The sequence below is a fragment of the Harpia harpyja genome, chromosome 17 (assembly GCF_026419915.1).
Source record: "Harpia harpyja isolate bHarHar1 chromosome 17, bHarHar1 primary haplotype, whole genome shotgun sequence".
Classification (NCBI taxonomy): Eukaryota; Metazoa; Chordata; class Aves; order Accipitriformes; family Accipitridae; genus Harpia; species Harpia harpyja.
The window spans coordinates 22132390-22147095 of NC_068956.1; the positions used below are offsets into that span (position 1 = coordinate 22132390).

At 36.0% G+C, this 14706-nt stretch overlaps 1 protein-coding gene across 2 annotated transcripts in view; it reads right to left on the reverse strand.

Annotated features, from left to right (window-relative positions):
• The window catches only part of XPO4 (exportin 4), an 83085-nt gene that overhangs the window by 16509 nt on the left and 51870 nt on the right, over nt 1-14706 (reverse strand). For both annotated transcript variants that reach the window (XM_052812684.1, XM_052812682.1), the window contains 9 exons: nt 14392-14549; nt 13947-14121; nt 8964-9140; nt 6623-6765; nt 6366-6511; nt 5560-5737; nt 3650-3809; nt 1798-1967; nt 665-839 (listed from right to left, as the gene is read on the reverse strand). In XM_052812684.1, the coding sequence (XP_052668644.1) occupies nt 665-839; nt 1798-1967; nt 3650-3809; nt 5560-5737; nt 6366-6511; nt 6623-6765; nt 8964-9140; nt 13947-14121; nt 14392-14549 (1482 nt within the window). The remainder of the gene's footprint in view (nt 1-664; nt 840-1797; nt 1968-3649; nt 3810-5559; nt 5738-6365; nt 6512-6622; nt 6766-8963; nt 9141-13946; nt 14122-14391; nt 14550-14706) is intronic.

Here is a 14706-nt window from a genome sequence, read left to right on the forward strand (position 1 = left end):
ATGTCATGCTCAGCATATAAAGGTGGGGGAAGAAGGAGGAAGGGGGATGTTCAGAGTGATAGCGTTTGTCTTCCCAAGTAACCGTTACGTGTGATGGAGCCCTGCTTTCCTGGAGAAGGCTGAACACCTGCCTGCCCATGGGAAGTGGGGAATGAATTCCATGTTTTGCTTTGCTTGCGTGTGTGGCTTTTGCTTTACCTATGAAACTGTCTTTATCTCAACCCACAAGTTTTACTGTTTTGGGTTTTTTTTCCCCCCGATTCTCTCCCCCATCCTGCTGGGGGTGGGGAGTAGGCAAGAAGCTGTGTGGCACTTAGTTGCTGGCTGAGGTTAAACCACGGCAGACACAGTTCCAAGGGAAATTCTTAACCTTTTACAATAGTCTTTCAAGTGTACTGCTATACTGGCTGCTTCACGAATCCTCCAGGTAATTATTAGCTGTTTCTGTTTAGGTTGTGATGTTTTAGATACAATTTTTGGCAGCTCATGGGTGCCATATAACTGTTGACCTTCAAAGACAGAATAATTTAAAAAACTATCAGTATGAGATGTTAAAAATCAAAAGATTCTATATGAGTTGATTTTGTCACCGTAAAATTCCATAAACTAACTTGTTTGTACTACTTGCTAAAATGGAGCTAGCAGAAGCATCAAAACAGCTTACCTCTGTCCAGTATTGTTGCTTTGTTTCTGTATCCATATGAGCAAAACCTCCTAAAACTAAAGCTTTCATTAGCGTTCTCTGCACAGAACTGGACAAATAGTGAAGAGGAGGGCTTCGCCTTGCAAATTGTTTAGCTAAATTCCACCAGTTTTCACACTGAATAACTAAGTTTGCCCTAAAAGAGGGAAAACCAGTTTAATTAAAGAAAAGACTTCACAAAATTGTATGAACAGAGCACATCAGGTTGCTAGCAGTCGTCAGAAGATTTTTTTTTTTAATTCCTTTATTCTAAGGCTAAATCGCCTTTTGACTTTCATCTTATTAATGCCTCACCTCTAAGATTTCTAAAGAACATACTTTGAAAATAGCTCAATTCATGTGGGAGAAAAGCTGGGAAATGCTTTAGTTTTACATACACACACAGAGAGTTAATGGACATATTGCATGGATTAAAAGCTTAGTCTCATTATGTCATGATAAAATAAGCAGTTTATTCCAAAACTAACTCCTGTGGGTTTTAATTTTTTTTAAAAAGAAAATTCCTCAAGTATTTAAATCCTCAAACTTCAGAACAGTCTTTCAGCAGACTGTGAATGCATGATTGCATGTATAATTGCATGTCAATTCACAAAAGTAAAACATTCAAGAATTTCCTGCTTCACAGTTCGTAATACCGAAGACGACTTTGAAATTTGTCTGAATCCACCAAATCCTGAGTTTTTAAAGAATTTTTTTTGTATGTTTACAAAACACGTTTTATACTGGCTTAACCAGTATCTGAACTCTTAATCCAGAAGAACTTGTTCAACAAAAATAAACACCACAAAAATCCTTGCAGTAAGAGTGGAGACCAGCACAGTTTTCCCTTCTCACTGTTTAAGAGTGAGGCACAAGGGTAAGAGAAGGAGAGTGCACTTCTAAACAATAAAAATTAAGTTATGTTTTGTCAAATATAGGTCTCACTCCTTACTTTGTCACACAACTTTTTTTTCATTTATAGTATGTTACTAAATAAAGTAATTTGACTTACAGGAGACACAAATATGAAGTGTCCTATATCTGGATTACTTTGGCCAAAAAAATTTAAAGGAAGCAAAAGGAATTTTTTGACTTCCAGAGGTATAGCAACTTACCGCTCTCTCCTTTCCACTAATGTTACTAGCAGTTGTACAGTATCATTTGCAAGGTCCTGCTCTGAACTCCACACTGCCAGGTTACTGATCACTTTTTCTAAAAGGTAACCCACAATCCACTGGGAACCCTCTGTATCAGCACCAAATGCTGTACTAAATGGCAGACTTATCTATAAGAAAAGCATTAAAATGAGTGAGTTTTACAGAAGCCAGAATCCCAAAGTGTATGGTAATCATTGTCAGCAAATTCTTTTCAGGCTGTCACTTCTTCCCTACTTAAAATACACAAATGTTACATAGACAAAGGCAAAGAATACCTGTAATAGAAAAATCTTTGCCAAATTTATCTTGCAATTTTAAGCACAACACCTAAAACAAAGAAAGTTTCATGCTCATTACAAAATCAGGTTTGAGTATGTCTAGCTTTTAACACCAGTGAAAGTTCAAAACCTTTAAAAATTAAAAGAAAGATCCCAAAATCATCTCCCAAAAGTGTTTCTCTGAATTTATGATGAAATTCCTCAAATTCAGTTACAAGATAAAAATTATTAGAAATAAACCTAGCTGTTGATCTAGATTGAATCTTGTAAAAACTTATTTTCATCACAATTTTTCTGCATCCGCTTTCTGCAGATTGTTCCTTCAATCTATACATCTTTTAGGAAAGATGTCAGATTCCGGTCCTGGCACATTAATATATGCTTCCTTGAAACTGCCTGTTCTCCTATCTTTAAAAAAAGTTTCTCAAGAGTGAAATCCAAGGATTTTGTAATAATTGTGCAGGGGCTTCCTGTCAGCACACCACTAACATTTCTAACCTTAAAATTCATGATATATACATGACTGAGCATAAGGTTTAAATAGAGGTTTCACTTTCACACGTCAACACAAACTAAATGTGTGCATTTCCTATATACTATATTTTGTTTATTCACATGAACATTTCTCATGTGGATCTCCTCCTTACATGCTCTCCAATTCTTCCCCAACTGGTACCTTTACAAATTCTTAGCTCTGCTGTAAGTACAAGCTGAATAATATGATTCCAAATATTTACAAATCTATGGTATACCTATTTTTGTTAAGGAGGGCCCTCCTGAAGGGTTAGTAGTCTTAGTTGCTTCAACAGTGGAAATAAAGGGGAGGAGGAGGAGGCTTCCTTCTCAAAAGTTAGAGCCAATAGGACCTCCCCAGGATGAGTGGCCTCCATCCGCTAGCTGGATTACAGTTAGTTCGATAAGCAAAATCAGGATCAAGGTCTAATCATGATTAGTGCTGTCCAAACACAGTAAGAAGTTGCCCTTTACAAAGAATGCGCTGCTGAAATCATGATATATACAATGAGAACATATGAGAACGGGGAGAGGAGAGAAAGTAGCATGACATTTGCTAATATATACCACCTTGCGATGGTGTTAAATATCTAATTCAGAATCATGACCAGGTTACTAACTAAATCCATCAAGGGCAACCACTGTATTACACATGAACTGTAGGATCTGATGGATAGTGAGAAGTAGCTTATAGAATTGCTGTAGTCAGTGACCTTCACCCACTATGCAGCCCAAGAGCACGGTATGCTATTCTGCTATGGCAATGGCTACAAAAAAACCCAAAAAGTATCACATTTGCACCAAAATGTGCAAGAAGGGTCCCCTAAAAACTTATATTTCTAATTAAAAAACTGAAGAAAATACCAACTTTCAAACAAATTCCAAGAATAAACCACAACCCATTTAATATTAAAAATGCTTTATCATTGCCCTTTAAAATACCTACACTGACATCTGCATTCACAGGATAATATTATTGCTAATACTCACCAATTAATTCATAAAAGTTATATCCTTACCTGATCATACAGCTTTTCATCTACTAGGAGGTAAGTCTTTGCCCAACGCTTGAGGAACCATACAATATCTTTGCCCATCTGGGGGCTCAGGAGGTGCGTGAGATTTGCCCTTATTGCTCTAGATTCTACTTCTGACACTCTTAAAATAGCAGATAACAACCTGCAGATTTAAAATACAATGAGGATGCTGAGAGTGGTTTTTGGAGAAGCAATGCGACTACCAAACACTTTCATTTTCATGAAATATTACAGAAGGAACAGGATAACACAAAGTAGTTCAACTCTAATGAAGTAAAAAGCACCTGAATTTATTGTTTCTTTAAATGCAACAGAGACAGAATAGAGCAGCAAATATCCTCCAAAAAGTCAGAATATGCATTAAAAGACAAGGTGCTTATCTTTGACATCAAAATTACTGCAACAAAGAATCCTCACAAGCATTCTGACATTGAGGGAATGAAGACAAATGGACTACTACTTGGAGTAGTTGAAAAGCTTTTTTCAAGAACTGATTCTCCCTTCCTTGCACCATCAAGCTTAGTGACTAAGTGGGTCCTAACTGTGCAGCTTTTGCAGTGTGATGCATATGAAAGAACAAATACAGAAATGACCAGTTATTTCTCTCTTTTTCTTTACTGTAGAGAAACAGTCTGAAACAGCAGGTCACCAGGTGATTGTATCAATACAATCAGTCCATAAAACTACATTAAATATTAGCTTTTCTAGTATATCAATTAAATTTAGTAAGAATCCGATAGTGCACAAGTAATTCAGGAGTTGATGGAGGTCTATTTCTTGAAGACATTTCAGAGCTATTACCAGAGAGCCTCAAATCCCTCCTTATTTAGGTCTGATTTTATTCCCATCACCACTGAGACACTGCATCAAGAAATCCTGTTTGGTGGCCACTTCTTGCAGCTGCCAATAGTATCAGTAGGCAGTATTCAAGCTTCTAAAACATTAGGCACATCATTGCTAATGAAGATCCATTTTTTCCTAGCCTCCTCCAGAAGAAGAAAATGTTATGTACACAACAACTAATCTTGGGTGAAGCATCTTCCATGTCAATTAAAAGTGGAATGCAATCTTCTGAAATGTGAGTATTCAAATTGAGAAGTCCTTTGTGGGCATCAGCCTTCTTGCAAGAGAATGGAAGCCCCCTCTTCTGCTCCTTTTATAGGCTAATCGTGATATATGTATGTAAGTGACAACAATTCCTCCCGCATAGAGGACCAATTTTGCTGCTACTGTCAAGCCTGGGCAGTAACTCATGTTCAAAGTAGACATGCTCACTGATGCTCTGGAAAGCATTTGCTTAAGCTATACACGTGCTGAGTGAATTACTGAGTATACAGTATATTATCCAAAGATTTTGATCTACCAACTTTCTAGTACTTTAAGTAATTTTAAGGATTTTCTGTAACAAATAGATCAAAGATGGGTTTTCAGTAGATATAAAAAATTTCTGTTTATTTTCAACACTTTGGCTCATGTCCTCCATTAAGACTATTAGGTCAAGCTAGTCATTTCAGCCTTCCCATCTTGACTCGGTTTTATCTGTTTCGAAGCCTTACTCTCATTTTTCTTCTCAGTCCTCCCCTGGATCACCTTGACTTGAAATATTATCTGTATTTACCCTGCCTAAGAAAAAATAAAAAAAATCACTTCATCTTTTCTATCTTCTTAATCTCTTTTACAGCATTGCCTTAATACATGTTATAAAACCATTCTTACAAATTATTTGCCCTTACTTTAGCACTAGTTAAAAGAGACATTTCTTTTCCAATGTTCAATGTTTACATATTGCTTTGTTACTTTTCAAATTCACAGAAGTCCACTCACATTCTCACTTTTTTTTTTCTCTCGGAAAAAACATTTAATGTACTTAATAGCACGAGATGCATCCTTACCTAATTACAGAATCAGTTCTGTTGTACCCTGGGATGGAAGAGGCCTTTTCTCCTGGAGACCCCAGGATCTGAAGTGTTGTATTGATGTCAACCTCAGCTGAATGTTTAATGGAATATTCCATTACTTCTGGAGGTATTAGCGGAGTCTCTCCCTGAGTATCATTAGCCAAGAGGTAGCCTTACATTAAAAAAGAAAGAGTGATCACAACATTCTACCCTAGGTTAACTTATGGCTTTTTGATTAGAGAATCCATTGGCTTAACTACAGACATCACACCAGAATCAAATATAAAATAGTTCCATCTAAAAATCAAGACCAAAAAGGCTCTAAATTCAAGTTCCCTGAAACATAACAAAATGCCAGGACATAGATCATCAGCACTGAGAGCTTCTGGAACTTACTCGATTCTTTGCCACCACCGTTACCCTGATCTTATGTCGATTCCCTTATAAAGTCATGTGCCCTCAGACAATACAACTGATATCATGAACAGACTAATTTCTTGACTAGGTTGACTGATAACATCTCAAAAAATCTGTAACAGAATTAGTTGCAGGAATTTCCAAAGGACATTACCTCATGTAAAGATTTCATCAATCTTTTAAAGATAATGTTCATGTTACTCAAGGCAGGTGAAAGTAAAACAAAGACTTTGCAAGTAGCGTATGTAAGATGAAAGCATCTTAAGGGATAAAATTTATAGTCAGTTAAGAGTAGTTGATATACAGGGATTATTTTTTTTCCTGATGTGTTCCAGCTGCTATAAGAATACCAGAGTAAGTACTATTTAAAGCTGCTCACTAACCTGTGACTAAAATAAGCCAATGAATATCCTCATACAGATCATCAAGCACTTTATTGTCAATTGAGCCTGATGCTGGTGAGGCAAGTAACTGCTGCTGATGTCTTTGCAACTGACCATGGAGCCTTGTCACTCGGTCTTCTAATAAACTGTGGACAAATAACAATAAAATAACTTCAGTGTTTTTAAACTGTTTTAGTAAAGTCAGGCTTTTCATATGTGATGGTTTTATTGATTTGCATTCATGACTTTTTTTGTACCTTGTAAGAAGAGGTATACAGTGTTCTGCAGCAATTCTCCCCAGCATGCCTACACTGGCCAACTGGTCACAGAACTGGTCTCTGTCATCTTCTTGCAGTTCACTTATTTCTTCTTCTTCCCGAGAGGCCACACCATTAGCAGTCTTTGGTTATTTCAACAAAATTAGAAACAACCAGTTAGTGTTATACTTGTTAAATTTTATCATCACCACAATTTTCTATGTTACTTTGCCTTTTTTAAGGTGTTTTGCATGGATGAACAACAGACTTGTACTGAATTAGACACAGAAGAGTTAAACAGAGAAGTAAACATGGCTTCACATTGTTTTAAAATCAGCTTTCACAAAATCATTAGCAAAATGCCACATTCAGTTAATTGTGTATTTGCTACTGTTTCCAGTAGTGCTCTCAAGTCAAAAGATTCACTGGTTTTGAAAAGAGTCAAGGATGAGTTATGAAAATTGCTACTTGTTATTAATAGGACAAGCACAGGCTGGACAATAGCAAAACAGCTTCTTTACACCACAGGGTATATAAATCAGTTCTGTCGAGCATTGACTGCTAGAATTATGATAATAAGGTACTGAATGACTGGCTCACAGAGTGGTCAGCAAACCCAGGGGGCAGAAAATTGCTGAAGTACATTTGCATTTCAAATCACATATATAGCAGACCAAGAACCATTTTAAATACAGGAACTTCCATGCTTTCCCCTATTCATTAGTCAAAGATATTGTTCTTAGTTGTCTGAGATCTTACATAAATCAAATAATAGGCAGTATTTTTCATGATGAAATGAAAATAATCTCTTTCATTAAAGATTTTTGGTAACTCATTGTTTGAGGGGAAAAAGCTTTAAAAAGTAAATGCTATAACCTCAGGAAAACAGAAGACTAGTAACAGCAATAATCATCATCTCAGTTTTATTTCTTGCTGATACAGAAGTTGCACTGTTTGAGTTCTCAAAGCTTATCTTGGCTGCATTATAAAACTACTTAAATAATCATCAGACCATATTCCTTGAAGAGATGAACCATGATATGTAGAAACTAAGTACTGATGTTAAAAACATTTTAAAAAACCTCTTAAAGAATCACAAAATTTACACAACTGAAAGTAAAATACAAGTGACAGAGAAAGCTATCTGTCTGGTTTTCTTTCTATAAAGGCTCTGGAATACTGAATCCACACACAATTCCTTATCCAAAGTGCTTTTAACCCATTTTTTCTTTATGTAACCCAGCAAATCATTCTCTTTTGGCAACTTCAAAGTTGCAGCTGTTTACTGAAGGGTGAGCCTCTGCTCTCAAAGCAGAGACTAAAAGTTCCTGTTACTGCTTTGATATTGAACAAGAAGCATTCTAAAATGCCAGCTGTGGCTTTTAAAAGGTTACCCATGGGATAAATGACTTATCTCGCAGAATGACATGAATTAACCTGTGTATACAAGTTATGTCAAGACCGCCTGATATGAATTCAAAGTTCTCTTGTGAAATATCTCTCTCTGTTTTAGCACTGCTATTACCATCTGTTACATATTGAGATAGCAGAATTAAGTTTTATATGGTGCTTTTCAGAATGAGGTATCTCTGAGCTCTTTGCACAGCATCAAATTAAAGAGAGATTTTATACAGTTATTGAATTGAATCTATGCAATAATTAATTCATCCAACATCTACATCCAATTTTCTGTATGGGAATCTATTCTAGTAAGATCCAGACTCCTGGCAGACTAATCTGCTTTCTTTCTCAATGGTTCAAGAGATACTTGAGGTACTTTTAGGTTTTCTCTAGAACAGCCACCACAGAAGTTCAATTGGGAATTCATTTTATCCAAACGAACTACATAATATTGCAAGTTTTTTTTCATCTAAGCATAGTCATTCTACTTTTTTTCAGATACTTATGCATGTCAATTATACTTCAAAAGTATACTTTGAAGATAATGTATGGGAGGTAACAACTGTATAAAAGGCTTCAAATTTCATTGGGGATTTTAACTAGGACCCTAGTCCAGAGAAGGATGGTCAAAAGTTTAGTCATTGCATCTGCAGGAAGAACAGTAAGATGCATGTTGATTTGAGTAACAGGTTTACTTTTTTCTATTTTTTTTTTTTTTAAACATGATTTCCAAATTTGTATTCCTTTATTTCCTCTTTGGAACAAGAGAAACAGACTGGAAAATGACCACTGAGTAACAAATTCAGCAAATTTTTCATTTCCAAAGTCACAAATAGTAATTGTATGTTAGCTCCCTTGAGCTACATAATATAGTACACACCAAAAGACATGGGCTAGTTACTATATATCATCACCAAGAATTACTAGAATGAGGGCTTACCAAATTCCTTGTACCATCAGGAGCAGCTAGATGGCACTGAATGTAGGAATTAAAGACCTGAACAGCATGTTGGGTAAAGAAACCTTTATGGAAATGTTTGTCATCTTGTACCAAAGTAAGCCAAGATTCCAGCAACTTATCATATGCTTCCATATACACCATGTCATCTTTGTCAAGCTGTAAGAGATGAAAGAAACACAAATCTTATTTCTAAACTAAACCAGAGGGACATACTTAAATAATAATGAATATAACAGATGTTCTTCTAACGTTGAAACAAAATTAAAAAAAAAAAGTCACAAAACCCATCTAAGTATAGCCAAGAAAATATCAGAATAAACTGAAGCAACACATCAAAAAGGTCAATGCAGCTTTCATACTTGCTAGGCTTTAAAAAACTGTCAAAGTGTTTAGCTATTTCTATTCATCTGATGTTCAAAACTAAAACAGTCTTAAATTAAGCCTTTCGCGGATAATTACCTAAATACAGGAGCTACTGAGCTTTTACCCCAGAAATGCCAAGCATCTCGGCTCTTATTAGTAACAACAAAGAATTGAGCTATTCCTTTTTAATTAAATAGACAAATACAGAACATGTGCATATAGATTTGTATTTATTCCACTATTTCTGAAATAGAGAGAGAAAAGATTATGATTTGCTCTTCCAGAGGAAATCACTGTAAGATTGCATGTGTTCAAGAAACCTTACTACAGGTAGCCAGTTTTGATGATGATACACAACTTCTCGTTGTATGAGCAAACAAAAAAAAAGCAGAATTCCACAGAATAAGCCTGCACCTCCAATTGCTTAGTGCATTTTAACTGATGCTTCATGGTTTTAGTTATTCGTATGTATTTCTATGTAGTACATAAGTTGCAAAAGGAAATAACGTATGTGAAAAACAAAGTCCTGGGTTACAGGCAAACTAAAGAACCCAAATAGCAGAAAAGCCATTTCTTTTTAAAAGTATTTGTAATGTACCTATCAACTTTTTCATTTGATGCAAAAATCGAACTTTAGTAAATACACCCAACTTCAAATAACCTAAGTGTGACAGTACGGATAAACATGCTGCTAAAGCAGGACATTTCTTTCCTCTAAGAAAGCTCCTCAAGATTCTACCAATAGGATTGCTCACAAAAATTACTTTGAGATAGCAGAGCTTTGTAAAATGATTCCTTGATGAAAGAGATATTAAGGCCTTAATCATGCTCCAGACAGAAGAATTCCTGACTTTCAGTGAAGTTACAAACACGGCTGAATGAACAGGCAAGGAAAAGAAAACATTGGCTGGATGACTGATTAAGAGGGAAAACTGATATCACATTGGAAGCATTTCAAGATAGCTTCACAGCATCATTTTATAACTGCAAAGTGGTCACATTTACAGAAGTTAAAATACAGGACACACTGATGCAAGTGTGAAAACAAAAGCTGAAGATGACAAGAAGAGAGGCAAAATCATATTCAACACTAACATATGCCACAAATTTAGGATGGACACCCCAACATGTCTTTTTAAAACTTGGCTAAAGGACACATGAATTCATAGACAGTCATTCAATCCCAAAATATTTTGACATGTGTGTGTAATATATTTACATATATAACTTACATGTAACTTTTAATAATTTATAAGAATCCAGAGCATAAAAAGACATGTCTGTTCATTGGTTTATGAAGAACAAAGGAACTCAAATCCATCCAATTAATTTATTTGAAAAGGTAATACAGAATTTAATGCCATGAAAAAAAGTGTTTTTAAACACTTTACGGTATTCTAATAAGGAAGCTAGGATTAGTAAGTGCCTCCTTAAAGTATGTGCCCCAATAGTAGAAAGAGTTTATCCACATTGAACGAATCTGGTCACAAAGGAACCTTACTAAAAATTCCCAATCCTTATTTCAGATTAGCTACAGCTGGGCTACCAAAGATGTCACACAGGTAAACTCAGGGATATACTGTAGACTGGGGAGCTGAATCGTTCTGATGGATCCAACAGAAGCAATGGCAGAGACCAGTTCAGAACTCAGATCTTCAGGAGAGGCAAGATACAACCAGAAAAGTCAAAGCAAAGATGGTTAATTTCTCTAGTATGGGAAACAAAAAGCAAATTGGTACTTCTTCCTTCACAGTCTGCTGAGCCTTTGAAGAAAGAACACTTCTAAAATTTTCAAGCAGCAACAGGCTTGAAAGAGTTGGAAGCATACCAGAGAGGACCAAATTCAGAATGACCTCTCCCATCACATATATTTAAAAAAAAAAAATTTAAAAAAATTTTAAAAAATATCATGAAACAGGAACAGTGCATTAAGATTCATTTTGAGAAAAAGAAGCCTTTGATATACTTTCTACTTGACTTTTCATCCAACATCCTGTTCATACTCTTCACTAATTCAGATGGACTATTTGATTTCTACTTCTGCATAAGCACTGAGTGTTGAGCAAGGCGAAGCATAGCTGTGGACAAGCATCTTCTCTCAGACCCAGTGCTATTAAAGGAAGAGACTACTGGTCCGACTTGCACCATAAACTAACACCCAGCATTGCTGAAGCTTACTGCCCTCCACCAGTGTAGCTGTTCAGGAAAATGTTTCAACTTCCTTCAGTCAATCTCCGCAACCCAGCAGGCAGGTTAATGTAAAACAGCACCTGAACATGATGTTTGGATTGTGGTTTTTTTCCCCCTTGGCTGAAAATCAGAGCTGATTTGACATGGTCTGCATATTATGGTTCAGGACCTCCCAATTTCGACAGTTCCCATGGCAGGTCTTCAGCTAAGCAGATGCCTTGTTCCTAACGGGGTTTCTGCAATGTTCACATGAGGCATTCTGCTGACATATGAAGTGGCAGAAATATGCGGAAAACAGCTCTTCTGACCAGCAAAGCTTAAGGAGTACGCCTGCGTGCATTCTGCTGCACTTCAGATTTCTGAAAAGTTCCAGGAATATTATGTGAGGACTCTACTGAGCCCAACGCATACGGTATTTCATCTTATCAAAAGCTCCTAATTACAGACAGCGCATGAGCTCGCAGAAGGTGTCACTACAAGCAGTCTAAGCAAGAAGCTCGGGGAGCACATTAACCATGGCTGGGACATTCCTAAGCCAAAAGACTGTTTTCAGGGATGCAAAGTAGTATTTCTACAGGCACAGCACACAGTATCATTAGACCATCTGGATTAAGTCAGCAATAACTTAAAAGCCTTGGTAGCATGCCTTATTGTTGACACACTGTTAAGGTATAAGAATTATTTGTTTTAAGACCCATCACCACAGAATTCCATATCATCCTTGAAATCAGAGAAACAGCATGAAGTTGAGATATCTGTAAGACCTATGACAGAATGGAAGGGGTGAAAGTGTAATGTTTCTCCTTCCACAGAATGGTTAAAGATTCAAGGACAGTGAGAAAATTCTCTCTTAAAACAAAAAAATCTCGCATTCTCTCTTTCTGATGTTACTGAATCTGAGAACATTTAAGTTTAATAACGAAAAGATTTTCTTCAGCAAAAACTATGGGATTATATAAGTGTAGGCAGCCACAGTTTACTAGGCATAACTGGCCAGTCATTTCCAAAACAAACTTTGTACCAGATGGTGGTACAAGCTACTATAAGCTTTTGCTGAGAGATGAAGTGTTTTGAATGGCATTACGTTGAGTGCTGTTTTCATTAAACATGATTGCAAATTCTAGCTCTCAAGTAACAAGCAGCTAACTGAGGAAACAACATCCCCTTAGTCCCTTTAATTTAAATGATAGGTGCCTACGGTTTTGCTGAATCTTTTCCATAAAGGCTTCAGGAGCATTCCTAAATGTGTTGGTGAGCACCAGAACATACGTTCAATGTTCTACTAGAAAATCTCAAAAGCAGGGCAAGTTTTGACCAATAAGGTTTGGAAAGTAGCTGTATTTTAGATTCTAAATTAACCACCAATTTTTTGATTAAGACATGAACACACTTGAAAGTTTAAGTGAGCACTGGGCCAAACATAATACATTTTAACCTTGCAGCAAAGACATGATCTAATGCCCTGCAATGAATGCTAATTAACACACCTGTGATGTCTGGTAAAGAAACATATCCATCAACTTTATAACTAAATACTTCTATAATTATTTTCAAACTCAGGTAATTAAGCCCAGTCAATATAGCAAAACTGGTAAAAATTCATACTTTTTAATGATACTGGCTAATATCTTGATAGTCTCATTTTAAATCAATAGCTACTACACATAAATAGGTCAAGTGCAAGATTATTCACCTTAATTTCTTACGGGCTTTTTTCCTTAAAACTAGGTCTCCTTAAGTTTTTATTTTTAATACAATTTTTAGAAGCAGAAGACTTAAGACTATCCCAACTGCTCTTTAATGTTACAACCAAAGTTTGAAAGAAGTAAACAGAAAAAAAAATCCTCTGAATTCCTGTGCTAGTTTTGTACACAGAATTACCATTTGAACTGTGTCAGCAATGAAGGGATGATTTGAACAGCTTAGAAGTATGGGATTAACAACAGATCTTAACAGCTACATTCACTTGAAACAGAAGTTCCTGACTCAGAACTCTTGACAGCAGTTAAGTTTCGGTCTGTCCATATGTTCATGTAGTCATTTTAAGCTTTCAGGACTGTAGCTCGTTCATTATCTACAACAGTTCTCAGAGAAGTCCTACAAGAGCAAGTCAGCAATATTTAAAGACTTTAATATTTTTAAGTGAATCCATTCTTTTTAAAATAAAAATGAGACAAGTGCTTTAAATCAAAACAAAGTCTGAAAGATGCACACAGTGTGTAATTATATTCAGTATGTTGTTTGAAACAAAAAGAAAATCCTCTCAGATGCAATTTCAGAAATATCTAGAACTACTGAATTCACAACAGTTATTAATAAAACAGCCAAATTCTCATGTCAATTATGCTTATCACAAATACAGAGAAAGAAAAAAAAAAGACTACCTACTATTTGAGAGCGGATACTTACCACTTCCTCCAAGGCAGCACTTCTTCCAAAAGAACAAGTGAGGTGTGCGAGGCAGTTAACAAATGAGGAGAAAAGTTCATTTGGAATGGCAGTTAAAATATTGCGAGGAAATACGGTTATCAGGTTGCTGATAATACTGGAAATTCCTACTGCTTCAGAGTCTTCTATTTCAATTCTATAGATAGAAATAGCAGTTAGTTTTTTGCCATTAAGAAAAATGCTAAAAGTGAATTGATTTTGTTGATATATTTTCAATCAATAACTCTATTTCATATTACTTAAGCACCACCTACTTTAAACTGCGTTCTCAATTTCAGTAATCCAACAGTAAACACAAATTATACCCAGAAATAAGCCAGCCATACAAGCTCTCAACACAGATACACTACACTCCAAACTAAAGATTAAAAGATGCCATCTAAATTTAGAGAGCAGGCATACATACCCATTGATAGTATTCAGTAATCCCTCAATGAAGTGTGCCAGGTAATCAACTTGTGAACCTTCATCGGGAAAGACTGGCCCGTGCAAAGACGCCAGCTGTGCCAGACACTGTAATGAATCTTGGGCCATATCTGTATCTTCTCTGATTTTTCGATGTACCTTTCAGGAAGTGAGATAGTTAGTAATACACGGAAAATAGGGTGTTCTTACAAGTGTCACATGGCTCTCAATCCAAAAGAGCACACACCAAAAAAAGCTTACTATAACTTCCATTCAGTCCAAAATACAATGGTTTCTACAACTCTCTAAATCATAG